At 35.7% G+C, this 26,490-nt stretch overlaps 1 protein-coding gene across 1 annotated transcript; it reads right to left on the bottom strand.

The window, feature by feature from the left end:
* Window positions 1-1,152: 1,152 nt before the first annotated feature.
* On the bottom strand, window positions 1,153-26,487 carry SRP72 (signal recognition particle 72). Its single transcript, XM_024579841.3, has 19 exons — window positions 26,329-26,487; window positions 24,325-24,445; window positions 22,390-22,513; window positions 21,024-21,167; window positions 20,834-20,945; window positions 19,142-19,173; window positions 17,963-18,087; window positions 17,818-17,875; window positions 15,144-15,275; window positions 14,226-14,354; window positions 13,346-13,418; window positions 11,528-11,592; window positions 11,323-11,418; window positions 9,609-9,712; window positions 9,395-9,472; window positions 8,493-8,630; window positions 6,293-6,330; window positions 3,841-4,000; window positions 1,153-3,205 (listed from the first exon to the last, which is right to left on the bottom strand). The coding sequence occupies exons 1-19, from the start codon at window positions 26,435-26,437 to the stop codon at window positions 3,028-3,030; spliced, it is 2,016 nt and encodes a 671-aa protein (XP_024435609.1). The 5' UTR covers window positions 26,438-26,487; the 3' UTR covers window positions 1,153-3,027.
* Window positions 26,488-26,490: the final 3 nt, after the last annotated feature.

Here is a 26,490-nt window from a genome sequence, read left to right as displayed (position 1 = left end):
GTCGAGCCCAGCCAAAGGGAACCTGAAAGCCCAGAGTGGCACATCATCAGTGCAGGAAAGTGTCCCCAGGTGCCACTTAGGGAAGACGGTAGTGCAGTGCGATTTCCGTGTGCTAAGCCGGGTATCTCAGAAAGGACTTCCACCCAAGACTTCTCACCTCTCCCGAATCACGCCCACGCCCGCCCAAGCTCACGGGTCTCCCACTAGGAGAATACTGGGGTCAGAATACTGGGCATCCCCAAAGGACCCCTGTCCCCCTCTTTCCCGTTGGTAATCACAGACCCTGAAAGTGAAGTTGGGTACCTCCCTGCCCGCCAGCCAATGTCAAGCTAGTAGTGTCTCCCGGCTGCCCAGGCTGTTTAGGAGAAAACAATAGAAGAAGGAGAATGGTTCTCTTATTTTTAAATTCTTATAATTCGCTTTAAAAATTTCCCAGTTAGTCGCTGGTTCCATTCCCAGTCAGGGCACATGTCTAGGTTGCAGGCCAGGTCCCCATGCAGGGGTGCACAAGAGATAACCACAGACCCATGTTTCTCTGCCTCTCTCCCTCTAAAAATAAAATATTTTTTAAAATTTCTCAATTAAATTAGTACTCTGCCAGCATCACGGCTACTAGTAATGCAAGGTATTAAAAAAACTAAAGAAAAATCAATTGTTACTCCCAATGACCTAATACACAAATCAGGAAACCCACAGGGCTTTTCAAAGGTTATGTAATATTGCTTTAACTAGTAAGTATATGGATGGCTTTTTTATTTTGTTAAATTGTACCCTAGTATATTTCACAAACAAAATTATCTTACTGCAATAAACTGACTTTTCTTCATCAGATCTGTTTCAAATAGGCTTGTGAAGAACCAGGATTCCAGAAGGATTGAGTGATGCAACTGTTTTTAAAGTTAGCATTCCCAAGAGTCTTGAAAATGTTATGCTTCATAACTTAATAAAATGTTTACTCCTCAATTTATTTATATACAAGCATCAACACGATGAGTTTTCGGTGATGTTAAAACCAGGCTCTCTCAATCCATTAGATTAGTTTTGTGGCTTTAATGGGAGGGGCTGAAGATAATTTTAGATACTTACGTTTAAAAAACTCTGATACATTAAACAGGAATTCCCCATAATATGTCAACACCCAAAACATCTTAATCCACACTCTGCTAGAATATTTTATTTTCAAATGTGCCACAGTGAATGAATGTATCCATGCTGTTGTATAAATGTAGACACAAACATATATACAAAGTGTATATGTCACTGGTTAAAGACCCATCCTAAAGAAAAATTAGTTACTAGAAAGTTAACGTAATGTTTACACTTCATTTGACAATAACTTATGTGAACTGAGGTTTCAGTTGCTTAGTGATGACTGGTAATTAACAATGACTGGCAATTATAATGACTAGAAAACTGTAAATTTCACTTTGTGTCTTGTGTCAAAATTTTCAATAATAATTTTCACCAAAATTCTGTAGCTTAGTGAAACCTAAAAATAATTATCTTTCACCACAGAAACCCAATGTAATCCTAAATAACAAATTTACTAACAGTTATTCTTGTAATGGGGTATTTATTCAGGAGAAATGAGTATCTGTCAATTTTACCAGAGACTATTCTCAGAGCTCAAAAAAGTTATGCCATATAAATCATTCATGTATGAGGGTCTCTTGTTAGAGGCCGCTGCAGATTCTGACTATGTCAAACAGAAGGGCAGCGCCACATTCCTTACCCTTGTAAAGGAGGAAAGCCTTTCACAAACTCTTTGAAGAAGTTTCAGTAGGTATGTTCAGAGTCAAACACAGCAGCACTTTATTGAGAAGGACAGAGTAGTATGATCCAAAGGAAATAACTCAGGTCTAAATTCAGTGTTATCTTGGGCACCATAAAATGAATACTCACCAGGGTGGGCATCCCAGTGTGCCTGTCTTATCACTGTTCATTGGGAAAGTGGCGTGGAAGCCAGGAAAGCCCAGAGCAACACTGACAACACAGACGGACTGCAAATACTCCATTACTTTGGGATGGGCAATGAATAGTCATAACCCTAACTAGAAAGAGGAGCCATCTGAGTATTTATTAACTGAGCTAATCAGGACTGTGAGGTTTTAATACTGCCTGCTACTGAACTCTGGTACTGATTTCCCCTCTACGTAGGAAGTCAACGCTCATGCTCTTGATAGGGTCCATTAAATCTGATTGAGACAGTCTACACCCACCTGACCTCAGGACACTGGGTCTAAGAGTCAACCTCTGACAACATTGATGTATTTTCCTTGAGTTCTTTATGGTACTAAATCAGCATAACGCTATCATAATCTGAAAATGATACGAAGGCATCAGAGTCCTAATTTACATATATTTATACGTATGTGGATATATGTATATACACACTTTTCATTACTATACACACACACACACACGTGTGTGTGTGTTTAGTATCCCATGACAGAGAATTTGTGGTAAAAATTAATGAAGACATTTAGTTTTCCTGTGGCCACTCATGTAATGAAAAACACCAGTGTTATTAACAAGGTCCATTTTTATCACACAGTATTTCTAGGCAGATATTTGGAATGCTCAGTAGATTCTACTTTGTCTTCCAAAACCTCCTAAGACGTAATTTAAAGTGGGACTTGATAGAACAAGTATCTTGAGACTCTAGTTAAACAAAACGCAGAAGTAATTTCTGTTTATATCCTAGGAAACCTTAAATAACATGTCTTGTCTGTCAAACTGAGAAAACCACCACCAGAACAGCACATAAAGAAACAGATATTACGGTGGGTAAATGCCCAGGTATTTTGAGTCCTCATCATCTGTGTGAAGCAAGGTGGTACAAGTAGGCCAAGTCTGACTATGCAGTTTGAGAAAGATATTTTCCTTTTTGATGCATAAGAAAATAATTTTATGGAAATGTGAGGATGAGAGAGGGAGCAGCTCTGTGCTTCTCACTGTGTTATCTTTATTATGTTCCTAGTGTCACTAAGACTAGTTTAAAAATAGCCTGCAACAAGAAGGTCCTAATCACCAGCCACCTTTTCCACCTTTCTTCTTTTTCTGTTGTTGTTTCTTTTTTGTTGCTGGAGCCCCTGCAGGTTTCTGGTGTCTTGGGGGTATGATATTACTTGTAGATGTAGATGCTGTTGCTGCACTGCCAGGTCTTGGGGAGGTGGGTGGGCTGCTCACAGTTTTACTGGCATCCCTGAAATCGTCAGATCAGGAAACTGTTGGTCATTCATATATTCAACAAAGAAAAAGACTACAGAAACGTACACATAAGGATTTCATTTCAACCCTTAACAATCCCCAACACACATTCTATTTATTTTAAGGTGGGTACCCCAATCCCTATCGATTTTACTTTTGAACAAAATTTTTACTGCTTTATAATTAAAAGATAAGTAATATATGGTACATGCCAAGTCTTAGAAAGCTTAGAAAATAAAGAAAAAAATTTTTCATGACTTATAATTCTACCATGTACAAATTACTTAATTAGTAACATTGTAATACTTCTTTCTAGTCACAGTATTTACTTATATCTTTGTTTATCTAGATATTTAATTCATTGAATAACTCAGTGTATTTAGTTTCCTTTTGAAGGTACTGAAATCCTATTATTTATATATAATCCTACAATTCAAGTACTTACAATACAATCAAACCAGAAATACCACACTTTCTTTCCTTTATAACAGCATACTGCACAACATCAAACATATGTGATTGTATTTGCCACACTTAAAATACACTGAAAAGAGTCTCACTAATGACCCTGAGTCCATATCAGAAAGATCCAACCTACGCTCTGAGTGACCATGGGAAGCAATGACTCACAGTTCCGATGAAGTTCCTGCAGTTGCTCCCTGGGTCCCCTTTCCAATCTGATCCTTCTTTTTACCCTTCTTTCTTCCCCGGTAGTAAGACCGTTCACGCATTGGTAGCCATCTTTCCGGATCTGGGGTCACTTTTGGGTCATAATTCTTAGGCAGTTTTCCTGTGTAACAATTAATTGATGAAGAAATGAGACATCTGTCCAAAATGTTTTCAAGGTAGTTTTTTAAACAGTATGTCCAAGTCTGAGAATAAATAACATTAAAACTAAAATAAGTTTATCTGAGAAAGGTTTATTTGTATAATCTAGCAAGAGAAAAGGCCTTAATTCTAAGCATGACACAATATTCAGAAGCCATAAAGGAAAAGATTTCACAGATGTATTTACATAAAAATGTTAAATCTCATTGGTAAAAGATACACTTTTAAGAGAAATAATAAAACAAAAAAATGTGCATTATATAAAAGAGTGGATTAATATTCTTAATATAGAATAAGTTCTTGGTAATCAAGAGGTAAATCACACAAAGAAAAATGGGCACAGCTGTAATTAGGGTAAGCCAAGAGAAATAAAAGTCATTAATTATGTGAAAAGATGGTCAACTTCACTAAATAAAAATGAAAAGGGTATAAACTTCTATCAAACTAACAAATATTAAAAGCAGTGCTAATACCTAGTGTTAGTGAGACAATGGGAAACACTCAAAAACCACCAGCAGAAAGGTTTACTGGAATAGCTTTCGCTGAGAGCAATGTAATTGGCAGTGCCAGTCACAGTTTGTACTTCTAGAAATTTGTCTTGCAGAAATCCATAAGCCTTAAAGTTATGTGTGTAAGAATATTCTCTGTGATAGTCTTTAAAATAGCAAACTAACTTAATGACCATCAACAAAAGAATGATTAAATAAATTACAGTATATCCCTACTATAGCAAGCTATACAATGAGTTAAAAAGAGAAGTACATCTATATTTAATAACTTGGAAAAATGCACAGGACAGTCTGAAATTGAAGATTAAAAAATTATCCTGATATGTTCATATTAGTGAAAACTTTTAGTGACTGATCATGTACATGTATATATGTGTGTTTTATATACAAAAAGTTACGTAACTATCTCTGGGAGCATGAATTTGGAGTAGGGAATTTTTACTCATGCCATTTTATAATAATATAAGTCTATTACTTTTGTTTATTATTATTTTATTTTACTTTGTTTTCAGAATAAGCATATATCACTTGTTAAGTTTTAAAATATGCTCATTTGGAAACCACAAAATAAAGAAAAAAGTGAAACCACAGGTTACTGCTACCTACAGTTATCACTTGTTCCCTTAAAGTGTTACTAATACATAAAACAACACAAAACATATACTTGAGTTGTTACCAATTTACAAGCACTGTGACAAAAGTGAGAGCTAATAAAATTTCTAATTAAACATAGTGGATTAAACACAAAGATTAGCTTCTGCACTGTCCAAAACTCCACTAAAAGGATAATAAACACATTAGAAGAATAGGAGAAAAGATATTAATATAATTTTGGGAGCTGGAAAACAGATGGAGGAGTAGTAATTAACTTACAGATTTGGGAAAACTGAATCCTAAGATAGATGGCAGTGGGCAAAATCAAGAAGCAACCTGAATTGGACCACAGATTTCCCAAAGACCTAGAGATAACCTCTGACTAGGTGAAGCCAAGCCTGGTAATTCCACCTACTCCTGCCATAGATGAGGACAGACTAAGCCAATCGATGCATGGCGTTTTCCTGGCTAATGATTCAGGGCTGGACACTGACCTATGTGGGCCAATCAGATTAATGCGAAAGACTGACAAATGTAGAGGGGTCCTCTTTGTCCTATTGGATATAAATGACAAGTATGTGGCCCTATTTCCAACAAACCTCCTAAGACACTAGTGTGATTCAGTTTTGTGTACAGCAGAACAAAGAGATACAACTACTGGCTCAACCAACTTTGATGCTAATTTCAATGCCAGTTTCATAAACTGAATTTTCTTAAACTGCTTTGATGAAGTTCTATGGTACTTGAGGTCAAAAGCACCCTAATGTATCAGGGCTCACTGTAGCCAGGCATGTAGTATCTTTACATGTAAGAGCTTTACATGTAGTATCTTATTTAATCCTAGGAGGTACATACCATCATATTCCATTTTAAAGATGAAAAGCTCAGGCAGGTATGTAAGTAACCTGTTCATAGTCACAGTAAAAGAGCAATGTTACTAGAGCAACAATACGAATGTATGCAAGCTCCAGAGGTGTACTCTGTAATGTAATAAAATTGTAACTGTTGGCACTAATGGTCAAGACAAAACTCAAGTGTTCAAAGACACAAAAAGAGGACAATATATTTGTTTGAAGATTTTTTTATAAGGCTAAATTCAAAGTTTTATTTTACAGAAAGAAATCTAAAGATTAATTAAAAAAAAGCCTTACCCTTCTTTTTTTTCTTCTTCTTTTTCAAATCTCCCTGTCTACAAAGAGGAGAAAAATCATTACCATCAACATGATAAAACAGAGTATTAAATGTGTGCAAAAGAACGAGCTGAGTAATTATCATAAAGGTGTTCAAGATTTGCTGAGTGTGCTCTCACCAAACCTAAGAGACCAGTTGGTGTATTTATTTAGGTTAAATTTAATCAAGCTCCATATACTTGGCCTTGGGAGGGAGGAGGGCAGAGAGCAGTGGGAAGACATTTCATTCTGCTATTTTTTTCATGTTTTGAACCTTGTGAATTTATCTTAAAATTTTTAGTAAAATCTTTATTAAGTATACTGACTCACCCCCTGAAAGGACACTAAAAACAGTATAAGAAGTAAAGAAAACACTTCAAAATAATTATTAAGTACTCTGTCAGCTATAGTGAAAAGAGGAAGATATAAAAAAAAAATCTCTGTACATACTCATGTAGTATAATTCTATGGACATTATAAAATAGTGAACTAAAAAGATGAGACAGCAAGAATTTCTGCCAAAAATTCATTCTACTAAGTTATTCAATTGTGAAAGTTCTTTCAGGGTACCCTAAAGAATAAGAAATGAAACATACAGTGTCTTACTTTAAAGCTTCATCTTTCACCCGGACTATGCATTGTCTCCCTACAGACCATACTCTACAGCTATACCTGCAATTTCCTGAAGGTTCTCTGCCATTTCTTCTTTACCTTTGCTCACACTTTGCTATCTCATTCTCCTCATCTTCTTCAAGAGTCAACCCAATCACCTCCTCCATGAAATGTTTCCTAACCTCTCAGTGTCACCAGGAAGAACTGTCCCCTCTAGTGTACTCCCCAATGTCCTGCTCAGTCACAGCACGTGCAATCTTTATTGCAGTTACTGCAAAGGTGTATTTCCTTCTGCTAGACTTAAGTTCTGTTGAGGGCAAGGACCATGACTTATTGTTGACCATTTTGTCAACAATACAATGGATCTTGAAAAGCAGCTAAATCTTTGTATCCAAAAGTTAGGGTAAAATGAAAGATATTAATAATGCCTAATGAAAATATTGTGCTGAAATTTAAAAGCCTAAAAGTCAATGTACCTCTCAGTAATTGTATAGGATTGGAAATGAACTATAACTATATGGTCTTACTAGTTATTACCCAACCCTGTTTGGAAGAGGGGGAAAATACTGAAAATATTTAAATAGGCATTATTTGAAAATTCCCTTAAGATCTGGTTTGGATTTATTTCATGCTGGAATTCTTTATAAAGCTTGGAATAAGAATCATATGAGAAAATGGAAAAATGTCATATCTCTGAGACTCCAATTCCTGATTTAAGGTTTTTAAATTCTATTATAAGGATAATAGTATCTTTTGTTACCAAACCCAGAATTCATAATGAAGTCAATCATGTAATTGGTGCTGATATTGTTTCAAAATTAGAAAAAAAATTTAGATTTCCAAAGTATTCAAAGAGGAGAAAATAGTGAAAAACTAAGAAAGCCACAAAACTGATAAAGTGTTCTATCTCTTCTATTCTCTATTCATCCTGAGTCAAAAATACAATCTTCAACATTTACCATAGGCATCTGCTGTTTCTGAGATGGCAATGTAGAACAAGGAAAGAAATGGAATTTGACCTCATGTAAATTAATGAAGTCAGCTAACATTTCCTCCAAATTAGCAAAATATAGCTTATCAGAACTCTGGTTTAGAATCACTAAATGATATAATAAGTGTGTATCAGTAACTTGCAGGTTAATAAAGTAGGGCATATCCAGCCCACACATGAGAATGCATGTGTCTACCTTTAGAACATGGAAAATCTCCACGACTTATTAAATGAAAGAAAGCAAGTTAGAAAAGAGTAAGTGTAATAGAATTCCACTTCTATAAAAAACAACAATAATCCAATCTAAGGAAACTATTCTACATCATCATTGTCTAAATACAAAGAAAAAGATCTGGAAGGATATACACTAAATTAATACCACCAGTTAATTCTGGGCCAGTGGTGGGGGGTGGGGGTGGAGGGGGGAATGAGGTCTAAGAGTTATGCACAGCAAAAAAAGAAGGAAAAAGAAACAAAGGGGACTTAAACCTTGTTCACATGGAATTTTTACAAGAATCTATTTTTATTTCTTACATAATTTAAAAGGGGATTAGTGAATGTTACAATGAAAAACATTACCCTTGCTCCTTTGGTTGATTATCTCCAGCAACTTTCCCACCCTTCTTCCGAACGTACGTAGCACCAGGAGAATTTTCAAGAGCTTCGACATCTACTTTTAGAGACATGCTATCTGACGAGGGCAAGTGTTTACTAAGACTGGGATAGAACAGGAGTTCAGGAGCACAATATATATTGTGTCTAACAACGTATCTACGCCAATAAAGAAGCACATTGTCTTTTTTGATGCCTTTTGTCAAAAGCAAAAACAAGTTCTTACATCTTCTATAGAGCAACAAATCAGGTTACAATGTCAATTATATATCATATATTGTGAAAGGAAAACCTGAGAAAGGAGCCATAACCTAATCATCTATTCCTTAACTCAGTGACATATTTGTAGGTGGTGGCTTAATAAAAACTCCATTCCAAAACAGCTATCAAGTGTATAAAACATAGACTTACTCATTGCAAAGCTTTTGACTTGTGGCTGCTTAGCCTGTCAGTTTGGGGAACATACCCATACTGGAGTAGCACATATGATGCAAACTCAGCCAATCAGGACACCAATTCCGCTGTTTAAAATGAGCATGTGACCCAAGACAGTCAATCAGAATGACATTTCAGAATCAGGTATTACTATCCAAATAAAATGTCATTTTTTTTTGCTATTAGACTTGAACCTGGGGAAATATAAGCTGTATGTTAATTGACTTCACTTTTGCTTGTGATCAAGCTGTACCCAAAACTGGATCTTTCACTGTATTTTTCAGTCACATCAATCAATAAATTCTCATTTTTGCTTTTACTAATTAGAAGGAGGGTTTTGTTTGCTGAAATTTACAAAAAAAAAAAAAAAAAGTCCTAGTCAAACATGTACTGGAAAAGATCTAGTAGACTCCTTAGACCAACCAAAAGGATACGCTTTTGCTTTCTCAGGATCTACAAGTGAGTAAGCAGAAATAAGCTGCGCCAGGGTGTGAATATCTTTTGGATTCTGTCTAAAAGGAGAAATAAGAAAATTACTCAACAATTTATAAAACTGTAGAAAATAAAATAAACAAGCAAAATAATTCCCTCATCTCAAATAACAGCCATAAAATTTGGATTTCTACATCTCCACCTTTCAGAGCTTACTTCCATAGCTGTTCTAGGTCACTGATTGCCTCCTTCTTCCGCCCATATTTGAGTTTGAAGTTTGCAGCTTCTCTTATCAAGGACAAATGAGCAGGAGATTTGGGCTATGGTTTGAATAAAAAGAGGAAAAAAAGTTTTAAGCTAAACATCTAGCAAGTCAATGAAGTTATATATTCATTAGACCTTTAAAATGGATCTAAACATTAAATTCCTCATCTCAATTTTTACAGAATGCATGAAAAATCATAAACAAGTTTGCACGCACAAACGGAAGGTGGGTAGACAAATCAGTACAAGTGATGACTAGTTTACGAATTAGGAAAACCATCCATCTCCATTTAGATTGTCCAAAATTAGAAATAATCCCATAATCAAATATATGTGACTGTAGCTCTCAAACATTAACTTGATAGTTTCCAGAACTCTGATATCTTTCTACCGCTAACAGTGCTAACAGTAGTCCTGACCAGTGTGGCTCAGTTGGTTGGGCATCATCCTGCAAACCAAAAGGTTGCCAGTCCAATTCCTGGTCTGGGAACATGCCTGGGTTGCAGGTTTGATCCCCAGTCGGGGTGTACACAAGTGGCAATTGACCAATTTTTCTCTCATACTGATGTTTATCTCTCTTTCTCCCTCCCTTCCTCTCTCTCTAAAAATAAATAAAAATAATCTTTAAAAAATACAAAAAAACAGTGCTAACAGTATAAATGCCACCTAGGCTGAGTGTTGCCTTTGCAGAGAGCCATACTGGAAAAAATAAAAATGTTCCTATTAGATGGAGGCATGGTGGACACTTACTCCAGGTAGAGTTGACCCTTGAACAACACGGGAATTAGGAGCATTGACCCCTGCATAGTTGAAAATCTTAGTATAACTTCTGACACCCTAAAAACTAAACTACTAAAGCTTACTGCTGACCAGAAGCCTTGCCGATAACATAGTCTATTAGTACATATTTTGTATGTTATATATATTATGTACTGTATTCTTACAATAAAGCTGGAGAAAAGAAAATGTTATTAAGACAATCATAAAGAAAATACATTTATTGTACTTACTTTTTAAAAATCCGCATACAAATGAACCTGTGCAGTGCAAACCCATGTTGTCAAGGGTCAACTGTACTACTATTCTACCAATTACTACTATCTGTGGACTCTCTGGCCACTAGAGATGAGTTCTCCTATATGCGATCATGCACTACTATTCTTATTTCTTTTTTTTTTTTTTTTAAAGATTTATTTTTAGAGAGGGGAGGGAGGAAGAGAGGGAGAGAAACATCAATGTGGGGTTGCCTCTCACGTGGCCCCCGCTGGGGACCTGGCCTGCAACCCAGGCGTGTGCCCTGACTGGGAATCACACCAGCAACTCCTTAGTTTGCAGCCTGCACTCAACGCACTGAGCTACACCAGCCAGGGCTGCCCGTATTTCTTGAGATTACACACTCAAAAACACATACCCACAAAGGATAGAGGCTTAGAAACACAACAGAGCAATTCCCCCTCCCTACCATTTTGCAGCCATTTCTTACTTCTAATAACTCAGTTTGGATCTGGCATACTTAAAAAAAAATAGACTATAACAGTAATAGAATTCCATCCTTTAAACAGCAAGTAGGAATGTTTCAATTCTCCTAAATTCTGAGTTCAAAAAGTGCAGCTTTTTATTTTTATGTAAAATCATGCCCTTAAAACATTTTACTCCATTTATTTACCTGATGGTTTTGATACCACTGGATAGCTTGTGTGAAGACCTCAATGGCGCTATCAATATCTTCCTCATGGCTGTACATGGTCACTAATGCAGACACCTGCCCAGCCAAAGGTATAAATTAGTAAATACAAATAAACATCAAACATACCAATGGACTATTAATTCCATTACTTTTGCACTCTTACAAAATTTTAGTTATAACTCACCATGCCTGGTTTATGCTTTAACTCCTCTATGCTTCTCAGGATTAGACATGCTTTGGAAACGTTACCTTAAGAAATTAAAGACAAAATCAGCCATCACAATGAAGAAAGCATATTATGGAAAATAAAAAAGAGACAAGAAAATTCAAAACCATATTATAACATCTCTAAATACGTAAGCTATGGTATATCTTGGGAAGAATGTACTCTTATTTAGCCCTGGCTGGTGTGGCTCAGTGTGTTGGAAGTATCTTCTTATAAACTGAAAGGTCATCAGTTCGATTCCCAGCCAGGGTACATGTCTGGGTTGTGGGTTTAGCCCCCAGTCAGGGAGTGTATAGAGGCAACTGACTGGTGTTTCTCTCTCTCTCCCTTTTCCTCTATCTCTGGATCAATAAGTATATTCTCAGGTGAGGATTAAAAAAAAAAAAAAAGGATGTACTCTATTCATTTTACAGATAAGAAAACTGAGTCTTAAAGAAACAGCATACCTTGCTTATGCCCACAAAGAAAGATAATGGCAAATGACCAGAAAAGTCATCTCCCAACTCACAGTCTGTGAGTTCTATTTCTCCTTTTCAGACTGTAACTTAAAGGTGGGAGTCCTTTAGTCCTTCACTAAAGGCCTTGAAATATGTCACCGCAGGTAAGTATAATGGAAACTTTCTTATGGTGTTAGAATTCCAATTTTCTACTCACTGCAAACCTAAACAACTAAACCTTTCAAAGTCTTTAAAAACAAAACAAAAACCATGACAGGCTCTCTCTCAGTAATTTTTATTATGAAAAAATAGTCCTTAAAAAAAAACAACAACAACAAACCCCTGAAAACCTAATGAGGAAAGATAAAGGAGAGAGCAAGAAAAAGAGAGGTGGGAAAAGGAAAAAGAAACAAACGGTCACGGGGGCCAGCAGTGTTTCTCAACCTTGCTTTCATTACTGCCCCGCTAGGGAGCCTTTTACACACTTTTTCCCTTATTGCCAACTCCCTCTCCCCTCTACCCATAAAATTTTCATTTTAGCCATCATAATATACAAACATTTGAACACCCCCAAACCAATTATCATCCCCACTGAGGATGATACTCAACACCAGAGCTGTCTGACAGAACTTTCTGTGGTGATGGAAACATCCTCTATCTTACTCTGTCCAACTAGCCACATGTGGCTACAAAGCTTCTGAAATGTGGCAGCACAACCAAATTTAAATGAATTTTAAATTTCATTTGATTTTAACTTAAAATAGCTACATGTACATAGTGGCTACCAAATATGGTCAACATAGCTCTACATAATCACTCAAGGTTGGTTCAAAATCGTGGACAAAAACACTAGCAGTTTTCTGTAATATCCAAAAACATCAATTCTCATTAAATTTTCTTGCCCCTCTCCCCCAAAGATATGAGTTGTAAAGCATAAATAAAGGATAAAGAGCTAAGTTAAGAAATTCTGAAAACTAGGAGGTAAAGTAACCCTTATTTCATGCAAATACTACTAAGTGACAGATAGAAGCATTTCTACACATGACAAACCCAGGAAATCTGAGTTAAGTATGTTCTTTTAGAACAGAAATCTTTTGCTTCTATAGACTTTCAAGGCACAGACTGAGAATCATTCTAACAATTCAGTAATAACCCAAGGAAAGGCCAACTAACTACTAAGTCTGTTGGGACTCACACCATCTAGCTTCGTGTTTGAAATAATAATGAGGTCTCACCATTATGCAAAAGTTTAAAACTCACATGGTCAACTACTTCAGAATCATTCCAACCATATGTTTCCTTTAAAATGATATATTAGTCATGATGAAATCATCAATACCTTGGGAAATTTTCAGCTGTGCCATGGTCAGCTTAATTTCAGCTGCATTTTCTGGATGCTGATCTGAAAATTCCTAAAATTTTTTTAATTGGAAAAAACACACACATTTTATTTATACAATTAACTGTCCACATTCCAATTAACCCACACTAAATGTGGGTTTCCAATAAAACCCACATTAGCTACATAAAAATTTAAATCCAGTTTTGAAATATTACACTTTTGGTCTTAGTTCAAAGTTTTACTTTAGAAAAATTTTATCCAACACCCACTGTGCTTCAAAATTATGCTCTGAAAGTAAGTGCAATAAATGTCAAGCTTCTAGAAAGTCACTAAAAGAAATAATAAGATTACTACTTTTTTTTTCCCAAAAGATACTCAAATAAATGATAACTCCTTATTGACCTTCCCTGTTAGGCAACTCTGCCCCTCAGGATGGCCCTAATTTTACCCTGTCCAACTTTCCAATGTACTCTACCACCAGGAAATTAAAAAATAATCTAATAGGTGATTTAGGCTGATACAAACCAAGTCAGCAGCTCTGTAATTATTTGAGTTTGGACTGGACTTACTGGAGAATACATTATTGAAAAAAGGGTTAAGCATGTTCTGGTATTATAAGCATAAAACAAACCCTTGACTAGTTAATTAGACCTCAAAATGAAAAGCACTCTAGAGCTTGGAGCGAACACATACTAATGCAAATTCATATAAAACAAAGCTATAGCCCAAGAATTAACTAAAGTGACCTTCTAGAATTTGTCTATGGTATATTTCCTATTAGTTTGTCCATGAAATTTATAAGTTTTTATATATAATGAAAATGAAACAAGGCTGAAACTATTTGACACTTCATTAAACATTCAAGTAATTCCTTTACCTGAAGGAGCTCTATCGCTTTTGTGTGCTGCTTTTCACGACAGAGCTGGGCAGCTTGGATTAACACAGGCAGGAGATGCTCAGGACTTTGGGACTGTAAACTGGCAGATATCTTTCGGCATTGTTCTGCCTAAAAAGACAGTATTCCCCCCACCCCCAACAAAAATAGGTTCGTTAATGAAATTAAATGTGAGTGACCAAAAAGGAAAAAAGGATGGAGGGAGGAGGAAGGAAATCAGCTGAAACAAAATAGTAAGTAAAAATCTGTCTAGGGTAAGAGAATTGGTTTATAGTATCTATTCTTAATTTTTTCCTATTAAAAAAAAGATTTCCATTTGCTGAATTTAAACTATGAGTTCTAAAAGCATTTAGGAAAGGATGAGTTATAAACATCCATTTGGATGCTTAAAACCCAGAATTTTGTTTTAAAAAATCTATCAAGTATCAGCCTTTGCTTCAAAACAACAAAACGTATAGATATTTCTTGGTAAACTATTTTAGAATAACTTGACTCCATTCTAAATAATAAAAATGTTACTGCCTCTCACCCTCCCACTGAAAACCTCTGCTCTGGAAGAGTATGAAATCATAACTGACTTAGAATTAATGCATATTAGGGTTAGAACTGACCTCCTGAATATTTACAACAATATATTATGCATAATTATTTTACTTTAATCCAGAGAAATTAGAACTAATGTAATGAGATTATCTCATTTACAAATGTGAAGTGTTTTCTACCAACAGCACACTTTTACACAGAATTGGGAAATTACTTGTTTAACCAATAAAATTTATTACATATGACATTCTGAAGAACACATGGACATAAGACAAAATATAAATAGACTGCAATGATTCAGGTGCCATACTCTAATTAAAAAGGTCTAGCCAGAGGAACCAGAGATCTGTCACCTACCTGGTTCGTGTACATAGCGAGTAAAGCTTTGTTAAATTCTATGGCTTGCAGCTGTTTTTTGGAAAGCTTAAACTCTACTCCTTCAGCATTGGTTAATTTCACCTTCTTCTTGGAGTCAAAGACATTTTGGTCCTGACAAAGAAAAGTTCACCCATCATTAAGAGCAATCTCAGACTTCAGTTCTTGTATGCTTATTCCTTTCATTTATTTTATATAAAAACAAGAGAGCTTGGAAGATAATACATCTGCCTGGTTGGGGTGCCTATGCTCTAAGATGCATATAAATTTGTCTTGGGCTCTTAGTGTTCTTTTATCTTTCCACTATTAAATGCTTGTTTTGAGCTTTCTGACGAAAAGTACACAGGGAGAGCACAAATCTTACAGTGGAAATTAGGATTAAAAGATTAAAATTTGCAAGTTCTACAAATTATTGCCCTTTAGAATTTAGATGACAAATGAGGAAAGTAACTCACTCCTCTCTGAAATACTTGCTATTATGTAAGTAAATCATTAAAATTCAGAAATATATTCACATCCCTCTTCAACATTATTTTTTTAGCAAAAAATAATAATGTAACATAGCTACTGTTTTTCCTTTCCTTTTATTATTAATATTATTATTATTTATCCTCACCCAAACACATTTTTTAATTGCTTTTACAGAGAAAGGAAGGGAAAGAGAGAAACGTTGATGAGAGAGAGAAACATCAACTGGTTGCTCACATACGTGCCCCAGACCAGGGGATGGGACCCATGACCTAGGTACGTGCCCTGACTGGGAATCAAACCTGCAACCTTTTGATTACAGGACCACGCTCTAACCAACTGAGCCACACCAGCTAGGGCTCTTTTTCTTTTTCTTTAAGGCCCAACGAGGCAGAGGTACAAAGAAGTTCAATTTCTGAAATCTGTGTGGGGCAAACACAGTATTATCTGCCTAAAGAAAGTCCTGTTAAAAATTATAGAAAGTCACATATCTCTCACAGAAGGAAGAGAATTAAATCACACTGCGCCCTAAGGGGACAAACTGAACATCAGTGTGTCTCCTATGTGCATAGTATTTTAGCTTTGCAGATTATTGATACCACTGTGCTTTTCAAAGCAGGTCTTCTACCAGTTTAAAGACTAAAAGGAGGCAAGGAAGAAATTTAAAATAAATTTTGCTTTTTCTGAGTGTGAAGCTCCAAACCAATGTGAAATTATTTTAATGTACAGCAAGAAATAGGCTTTCATGTAAGTCAATCCTCAAAACCCATATTTCTAGTTGGTACTTCTATGTCACTATTTTAATATTTCATCGTGCAAGCTACTGCCAGACTTCTCTTAAACTTTGCTGTCATGTAGTTTATTATTCAAAAATTTATAATTTTCAAGGTCTCCCATACTTTGCTATCATTCAATCTAACCTATTTTTTTTTAACTAGTCAGCATGTATATATCCTATCTTCTGTTCTCTCATCTCCTGCCTCCTACAGGCCATAAATATTTCTTCATAATTCATTTGCTTAGGCTGATACTTAACCTTCAAACTGTATCTCTCTTTCAAGGGTAAGCTCAAATTCACCAACCCAGAGATCTTTTCTTTCACCAAATACTGTAGTTATAAAATACAAGGCAAGGAATTTAAATGTGTACATTTTTTTTCAAAACCATAATGAGATTTAAAAACTGTGATTAAGACCATGTTTCATCATTACCTATTTGTTACCTATCGCTGGGTGCAATAGGTAATAAATACCTGTTGACTGAAGAAAGTTCAATGTATAATTAATTGCATTAAGATTGAGTATTTAGTATTTTGCACACTTTCCTCTTCACAATTATAAAACAGATAAAAAGAATTCGTCCTCAATGGCATTTCAAATTATTCAAATGTAGGTAGGTATATATTGTTGCTAAAGTTCAAAAGCCTGCATCAATTTTTGGAAACCTAAACCATGCCAGTGGCCTTTAATATCCTGTAACCAATACCTCCCTTAATGCCATTATCTCACTTCCAGGGACTCTGAATTTCTGCTAGAGGAGGAGAGAGGTACTACGAAGGAGAAGGAGCAAGCCTTGGAGTCAGAGACTGGAATCTAAATCCAAGTTCTACCTCTTACTAGTTGTGACTTTATACAAATTTCTTAACTCCTTTCAGGCTCAGAGTATAGTCTTATAAGTTGGAAATAAGTACTGCAACCTAAAAAGATAATTGTGAAAATAAAATAAGATGGCATTTGAAAAAAATTACATGGCATATCAAAAAAACCCCACAAATGCTACTTTTATTTCCTATTAACCTGAATTTCAAATCTGAACATGAGAAACAGAAACCTGCCCACATCTCCCCTCCAAAATAAAAACCACTGGAAAGAAAAAAATTATCTACAGAAAACTTTGAGAGTCACTAGATGAAAACATTATGTAACACATGCACATACAAAGTTTAAAAGTCCAAACATTTTAGTTTTCTAACAAACAGAGATTCTCCATATTATTATACACTAAGAAAACTAAGATTTTAAAGTCCAGGATCTGTAACTACAAAAAAGTTTTATTACATGTGATCCGCTACAATTTTGGACTCTGTTATGGAAAACAAAAAATAAAACCCCCACTTATCCTAGAACAAAGCCAGGTAATATGCTGTCAGCAAAAAATTAAGTGTAAGAAAGCCATGGGTAACTCATACCTTATTAATGGTAATGATGTTATTTGCAATCACAGCTAGCAATCCCACATCTGTCGGCCTGTGAACAACAAGCAAGTCAAAAAGGATCAACTCTTTAAATAGAAACCTCCTTCCCTATAAAAGATACTTCATTTTAATAACTCACTTGAGTTTTATTATCTGATTGTAAAGTTGCAAAGCCTCCTCTGTACGACCCTGAAGCTGCAGAATATAGGCCATCTGCCCATGAATGATGGCCAGTTCTGCCTGGGGGTCTTCCTCAGTCCCATCCTAAGCAGAAGAAGAAACATTTTTTTTCCTGTAAATTCTCTAAGTTGCTCCACATATTTACCAAGTAACCCAAACATTCAAAAGGTACAGAATCCTAAGACAGACGTATGTATCTTCAGGAATTTTCCCTTAGATTCATTTTGTTAAAATTTAGGAATTGCCACGAAAAGAGGGAAGTTCACAAAATCCTAATTATCACCACAAAAAGAACTTCAAAAGCTGAAACTAATTCTGTAATTAAAGCAGCCGTCTGAACTGACACTCCAGATTAATCCATATTCTCCATTCCTCTGGAAAGGGTGACCGATGCCCACGTACCCACATAAAATGAACGCTCAAGGTTAGGGGGCTGTTCTCTTTTGCCACACCCAGCTCTCCTGCTCTCACCTGGTGGATGTATGCTGACTAGGGGTCAGATGTGTTTGCTTCCAACTCCGCTATGCCAGTTATATTCAATAAGCAAATGATAAAACTTAATTATCACAGTAAGAGAAGCACTATGAGTGTGAAGAGATTTATTTCAATGAAAACTATGTTAAATGCTCAGAAATATTTGATAAAGGTGAGTTACTAAAGAAAATTACTAATTAGGTGTGAACCAGAAAACTGTAAGAGATGAATGAAAAAGTTAACATCTAAAAGGACTATAATGAAACTACTCCACAACTATCTTTCGGATAGTGTTGCACTTTAAAAAAACAAAAACAAAACTGGAAATGAAATCGCAAATGCTGGATTATATAAGATATATGCATGGAATTCCTACGAACAGACCCATACTCAAAAGACCTGAGCTCTATATCTAAAATAGAAAACTGATTTTATATTTATATGAATTTAAAATAGAATGCATCAGGTATATAAAAACTTTTGTATTATGATTTCTCACCCTAAGCAATGCCTTCAAATAAGTGATCAAGAGGTTTTTCTATCATTCCTATTCAGTGAATCACCATCTATTTCAAAAAGTCAATAAAAACTATAATAAAACCCCCTACAAGTTTGTACTAGTCAGAAGTGTAGAATTTGGGTTTAACAGCAGTAAAATACTTACAGAATCTTCTGACAATGAATGGCGGCAAAGATCTATAGGAAAAAATGGTTTTAAAATTAACAATTGTTGGGTAACTCCATTCCTCTCACCATTCCAGAGAGCAACATTTCAAGATAATTTTAACAACAGTAAATTTTAGATTTATCATTAGCATTAACTATACTAGATAATATTATCAGTCCCTGATTATTCTAGCTCTCTGACATTTGTAATCTCTATGTTAAAAAAAATCTTTAAAGGGCATTTAAAAATATAAATGTTGATTGCAAAAAGTCAATTTTAGGAAAGTATAAGAATAAAAACAATCCTACCACCCAAAGATAACAACTATTAGCATTTCAGTTACTGTTTTTGTTAACGTAAATATACAGCTGTATTTAAAATGAAAAGTGGGATATTCTACATGCTTTTCAAAACTACTCAAATTTGAATAGTATATAGAATACCTTCCTCCATTTAATATACTATGAACATCTTTATGATGTACATCTTTCTTTTTAGTGTTAATGTTATAATTTTCAATGACAGCATGGTAATCTATTTGGGTATTATAGTAAAACTTAGCCAACTGCCTAACAGAACAGAAATGCAAGATGTTTCTATAATTTTTTCTAAAAGCTTCAACACATGTAAATATTGTACTGGGTTGGCCAAAAAGTCCATCTGTTTTCTTCCGTAAAATAGAAGATACATTTTTCATTTTCACCAATAACTTTATTGATTTGGATATTTTGAGTATGTCAGCTATCTCCCGCATAACATAATGTTGATTGTTCTCAAATAATGCCTCACTTTGATTGCTATCAACTTCAACTGGTCTGCATCGTCCATCAAGAAATCTCCTGCATGAAACTTCACAAACTGCTTTTGACATATTTGATCAGTCACAGTACCTTCTCCACACACAGTGCAAAATATTTTTTTTTTTGCATTTCAGTTGTTTTTACCTTTCTTGAAATAATAAAGCATAATATGCCAAAAATGATGCTTATTTTCTTCCATCTTAAATATTAAAATGGCTAAACAAAAATTCACCAATGTTGATAAGTTTTTTTAGGTACACACTGATATGACAGCTGTCACAATACAATCTAACAAAATTGTTTTGAATCAAGTTAAAGACAACTAAGTGCTATAGAGCCATCTTAGAGAAAAAAAAAAAAAAATCAAACGAACTTTTTGGCCAACCCAATATATGGAATCATACTAAATAAGAGTAAAAATGTCCTTGAATAGTGTTATCAATGTATAAATATAGTGTGTGTGCACACACACATGGATACATACAGGTATACCACATTATTACTATACTTGAGTACTTGTATAGTAAATATAGCTAATATTTACTGAATGCATATATGATATGCCATGTACTAATGCAAGTGCTTAACATTGATGAACTCTATTTAAATTTAACATGCACTATAACTTGTCCAAAAACCTACTCCTCAAAATTTATACTTTTACAGTCCTGTGTGGTTGAAAATGAACTAGTATGACTCATGAATTAGACAGAAATGGAGGACAGATACCATACAAACTCCAAAAGAAAGGCTAGATTAACTATGAGAGATTCCCACTGAATTAATCATTTCCCCTTAAAAATTTCAGAAAGTCAAATGCAGACTTCGGAAATACTTTGCAGAGTTGTATGTACACTACAATCACATATAATTTCAGTAAATTTCTAACCTTCAGCTTTTTGTAGGATTTTCATTGCCTGACTCAGCTGGCCTTGTCCTATCAGTGCACATGCAGCATTGTAGCACAGCTCATGTGTGCCTTCTTGGAGGCCCAAGTTCTCCTGTCATGGAACAAAATACTAGTCAAACTCTGAACAGGAATATCCTTTCATGGCTATGTGATACTCAATGATGCTTACTGGAGCCACTTTTTCCCAATTGCTTTGAGCTGCAACGACTGCTGAAAAGTTTGTTTTTCTCTCCTCCTCATAATCATCTTGGGAGTTTCGGACAAGATCTCTATACACAGCTAAGCATTCATCATAGCGTTCTAGCCGGTATAACTGAAGAGACAAATGACAAGTAAAAAAGTCAGGGGAGAGAAGAAATATAGCATTGTCTCTTAACACTATACAAACCCTTTTTAGAACCACTAAGAGGGAAAACATACAGCATAACATGGGCAATCAACCATTTTTCCTTTATAATTTTTCATTTAGTTCTGCATGCTACTAATTCTTTCAAAAAGTTACTTGCGATGAACCTACTATATTGCAGATTTATAGGCATTATTCAGTTTAAAAAGTCATTGTATTTACCTCTTCTTGAGTTTAGATGAATGCCTAAGTGGGATGTAAAAGAAAACTTTTGTCTAATAGAAAACACTCTGTTACCTAAACCTGACTTACAATGAAAAAGCTATCCGACAACACATAACAACTACTAAACTCCAGTGAATAGGAACAAAATTAGAAGTGAGCAACGAGTTAATACTTCCAGGAGTTTGCTGTATTTAATTTTCATTTTGTCTTTTTCAGAAACCAGCGATTGTGTAGGGTAGTATGAAGTATGCACAACATGATTCCAAAAGGGCAGTAAGAACCATCACTGTGGGTCAGTTAGTCCTCCATGTGTGACCGGGACTGGTACCCCTCGTGAATCTCAAAATGCTAGAATTTACCCTGAACTTACCCAGCTTACTTTTAGTTCTTTATAGACCTATAATCTGTGAACTTGCCCAAATCTTTTTTCAACTCATTTACATTGTTAAACACTACTTCTTGGGAACATTAGTCAATACAAGATTTTTTAAATGTCTTGACATTTTAAAAATCTTAAAGAGGGTTTTGCTAGTTCTAACAATATTTGTGTCCTTTCCTCATTAGTGGCTCTATTTTACATTAGGCTTCATTATATGTCTCAAAACACTTCTAGAATAAGATATTTTCAAGGATTTCATGAACTAGCTGAAATCATCCAAATTATCAGCATGATTTTATATGAGATTTAATACAATTTCAAAACTCTTTAAGTATATAAGCTCCTTTCCAACTTTCATAGGCTAGTTCATCATTTTAAATTACCCCGAGGAAGTCATTTGTTCATAGACTACCATACTTGCAGCTTTTGCAAGAAGATCAAGAACAGAAAATATGTTTAAATCTCAAAGACTGGTTTGGTGGCAAGTTTTGTGGAGCATCAGGTTCCTCATCCATACTCTTTGCTACAGGTAGAGTCACACTCACTCAGGATGATTGTCTACAGGTATTTAAAAGCAGTAATTACCACTTGTCCGTAAAGTTCCTTTAGTTTGTCTGTCTGCTGGTTGGCACTTTCTATTGTCTTCAAGGCATTCTCAATTCTGTTCAGCCTATACTCGCAATATGCCTTTTCAAAAGAAAGAGAGTTACTGAAAAAGGAAAAAAAAAACAGTATTTGATTATTAGCTCACACAGCAGAGCACTCACTATATGCCAGAAACTCTAAGCACTTGATATATATTGTTATTTAATCTCCATTAATAACAGATGAAGAAGCTGACAAAGGTTAGTGACTTGTTTGGAAGCCAGACAGCTCATTAGTGGCAGAAAATATTATATCCACGTCCTTAGCCTCTTGCTTTCACAGATATTCTCATGAGAATTATTGGCCTTTTGAAACAAATGGTTAAGAATGAAATCATGAATTAGCTAAATAACTGTCTTAGGTACAAAGATAATGTGAACACCATTTTAAATAAATTACTACAGAAATTCCTTAAATCTATAAATCTAATAAGCCATATAATGCTTTTAACTTGTTCGAGAAGCAAAAGATCAGCAAAAAAAAAAAAAAAAAAAGTAACTAGATATCTTAAAAGAACATAGTATTTGTATCCAACTGGTAAACATACAACTACATATACACCACTTTACATAGACAGAAACCTTTATCTACATTAGTGCGACACCTAAAGCTCATTTTGAAATTTCAATCATTACCCATGAGGGAAAATATTTATCAAAGTGAATGACAACATCCTTTATTTACTTGCCTGACAAAAATTATTTCAAAATTTCCTTACCTCACAAAATGGTCAAAATTCAAGATGAATTTCAGCATAAACATATTTACTAGTAGAAAGCAGCATTCTCTTTATTTCCTTTTTATTTTTAATAAAGTTTTTAAAATAAATTTTCAATCTGTGATACGTTTATGGCTCAAATAAAAAACAAAAAGGTATACACTAAGAGGTTTTACTTCCACTGCTTCATTGGGTAGTGTTTGTTTTGCACATATAGTAAAATGCACACATAAATGTTTATACCTTCCTTTTCTTATACCAAAGGAAGTATACTATATACTGCTCTGTACTTTACAAACCAGAATCTTTCATTAAAGAATAAGTATGCTGCAAACTTCATTTTAATACACATTTCTTTTGGGGCTTAAACATAACTGTAAAAAAGAAATCAAAATTAGAGTAACAATTTAGAATACAAGTTCAAATTTCATGAACAGATAAATGAAATAGCCCTCGATGTTGTGGCTCAGTGGATTGAGTGCCAGCCTGCAAACAGAAAGGTTTGCTGGTTGGATTCCCAGTCAGGGCACACGCCTGGGTTGCAGGCCAGCTCCCCAGTTGGGGGTGTGCGAGAGGCAACCTATAGATGTATCTCTCACACATCTATGTTTCTCTCCCTCTTTTTCTCCCTCCCTTCACCTCTCTCTAAAAATAAATAAAATCTTAAAAAAAAGATAAATGAAATAAGTGAAAAATATTAACAACAACAAAAATACACCGAGTTTCAAGACTGCTAAAGAACTCTGGCAGTGAAAGATCTTGGCCTAAAATCAACCTCACCTAAATAATTCTCAAAGGAGGCAGGCACAGAAGTCATGCTAAAACAGATCTCTATTTATACTGGCCTACCACACTTTCTGTTAAATTGTTCTCCCTATAGCCCTCTGACAACACCTGTTACATTTATGCTCCACCTCCCTCCATAATTTACCTCCTTCTTAGTGGTTCAAAGGGAAGATGGGGTAAAGAAAAGGCCCCTAAAGTAGAAAAGAACAAAGTTACTATTATTCCAACCAGTTTCAAAAACACTACTGGGAAGCAACAGAAAAACAAAAAAGGAAACAGGTCAAAAATCACTGAATAGTGGTGAAAAAGTTATTATAGTTATGGAAAAAGTGCTTCTAATAACTACACAAACAACGAGTTGAATCACTTACTTGACTAACACTTTGGTGTGAGTATTGATGACATTCAAGGCTTCCTTGAAGCTTCCGTTCTGGATAAGGCATACCACTTTACAGTGCAGGGCGGTAACATCATCCTTGTCGATCTGCAGTACTACCGAACGATTTTACAAAAGCATTTTTTAAATCCACTTCCTTTTCATATTTTTACTAAATTTTCCCACCCCTTGTCTCAGGAAACTAGTTTCCAATTACATTGCAGCAGGAATGATTTGTCAAACCATTAAAAAAAAAAGTGGATCTTCATTTTTAACCTAACCAGTGGTAATAAGGAGAGTTATAATTTATTAAGTTAGAGTTTCACTGAGATAGATTCCCAAGATGCATGTTCCCCAAAAGGAGAGTGAAATAAAGAAGCAAGAAAGAAGCTGTGTTCTTCAGTTTTTTCAGCTTGAGATGCATGTTACATCCTGCATATTTCATTACTTCACAGGGTAAAGTTCAGGTAGAATTTGGAAACAAATTTAGTTTTGAATACAAGGTTGTCATTAGACGACTTGAAGTCTTAGGTAAGTCATCTTACAGCAAATCTTAATTTTCTGATCTGCAAGACGAGTATGAAGGCATTACCTACTTTATTTACAAGGTTATCAAGAGGATGAAATGAGAATATTTCGGCAATGTCTGTAAGCTGCAAAGTATACAGACAATTATCTCACTGGCAATAGGTCCGAAAACCATTCAAAATTTCCCTTTTCACCTACAATGACCAAAGAAAAGTACAAGGAAGGACTCAGGTAGCCAAGTTTCAATGCTAAACAGCTGTTCAGTGTCAAATGACCAGGATCACTCCCCTTGCTCCTGGCCAACTACAGAAGCCCAACTCTAAGAATTACAGGCGTTCTGACAATGAAGACAACATATATTGTACTTGAGAACAAACTGAGAGATACTGATGAAATAGATCCTGCAACTTACTACATTGCCACTGAGTAGTAATGGCTGCAGGCCTAGCCAAACACTAACTTTAATTCAAAACAAGTTTAGGAACCAAATAATTCTAATTAGTATCTATTTTCCTTCATGCCTCAAATCACCAAAAATGCATGGTGAGCGCACTCGCTTATTTTCACATTAACCCAACTATAGTTTGTTGAAAACTATTTATTCAGCTTTGTATATTACTGACATGACTTTTATGTTATAACTGCTTTAAATAGCCAAATCCTGTACTGGTAATTGCATTTCCAAATCTACCAAACATAGGTGGCATCTTCAGTAAAGACTTGAGCACGAAAGAGAGCATTAAAAAGCATAGCCATATTGCAGTTATGTAGTAAAGGATAAATGAATATAATCAGTAAACCTCACACCAAAGTAGTTTATTGGAAATTACAAGTTACGGGGTAAAAAACAGGTCAAGCTTTTTCCTCTAACGTGATTTCAGTTGTTAGTGCTTCACACACACATTTTCTGGTCCAATGACATTGGAGAGATTACATCTGGGAATGCAGGCCTGGCATACAGATCCAGCCCTTCCCTCTCTCCCGGGTCTGTACGTTCTTCACCTCGCCAGCACCAGCTTCTGAATTACGCGTCACAGTTTCACCCCTCCCCCACTGCCCAGGCCCAAGAGAACAAACTCCCTCAGCAATAGTCTCCATCATTCCGCTAAACGGAAGGAGAAAAGGAGGCAATGTGGAATATTTGCGACTTAAGGCGTGAAAATAGAGAAATCGAGTAAGAACAGTCTGGATGAGGCGTAGGCAACAGAGGTCTCTTTAAATCCCTCCCTCGCTTCCTCCGGGGTATAAAGAGGAAAGTATACGTGGCTCTAAACAACCCAAGGCGCAGAGCTAGCTTGGGGCGGTAGGGGGCTTCGACCCACGCCCACCACGCTCTCCAGGCGTTCGGAACCAGGCGCAGGAGCTTGGATCTTCCCTCCCCAAGTCTACTCTGAGGCGGTCACGCGCGCCGCGTACGGACTGGGTCCATCCGCCGGCCCAGCCCGGCCCCAGTCCCCGCCCTGATACTCACTCTTGTTGACGGTCTTGAGAGCGCGCGTGAAGTCACCGTTCTGACCATAACGGTTCACTTCGCTCCAGAGCGCAGGCACGGAAACCCCACCACTGCTGCTGCTCGCCATCTCGGAGGAAACGCGGGGGGGACTGGACGACCGCTGCCCCGGAAGAGGATCCC

Source organism: Desmodus rotundus, chromosome 4 (assembly GCF_022682495.2).
Source record: "Desmodus rotundus isolate HL8 chromosome 4, HLdesRot8A.1, whole genome shotgun sequence".
In the NCBI taxonomy this organism is placed as follows: domain Eukaryota; kingdom Metazoa; phylum Chordata; class Mammalia; order Chiroptera; family Phyllostomidae; genus Desmodus; species Desmodus rotundus.
The sequence above is the reverse complement of the archived record's forward strand: the minus strand, read 5'-3'. Positions and strand labels throughout refer to the sequence as shown.

Excerpts from the sequence above, each read along its gene's own strand:
- SRP72 (XM_024579841.3), bottom strand. The coding sequence starts at position 26,437 with ATGGCGAGCAGCAGCAGTGGTGGGGTTTCCGTGCCTGCGCTCTGGAGC. Across the intron at positions 18,088-19,141 it reads ATTCATTGTCAGAAGATTCT|GATGGGACTGAGGAAGACCC; the intron begins GTAAGTATTTTA and ends TCTTCTGCTTAG. Across the intron at positions 4,001-6,292 it reads GAAGAAGAAAAAAAAGAAGG|GAAAACTGCCTAAGAATTAT; the intron begins GTAAGGCTTTTT and ends ATTGTTACACAG.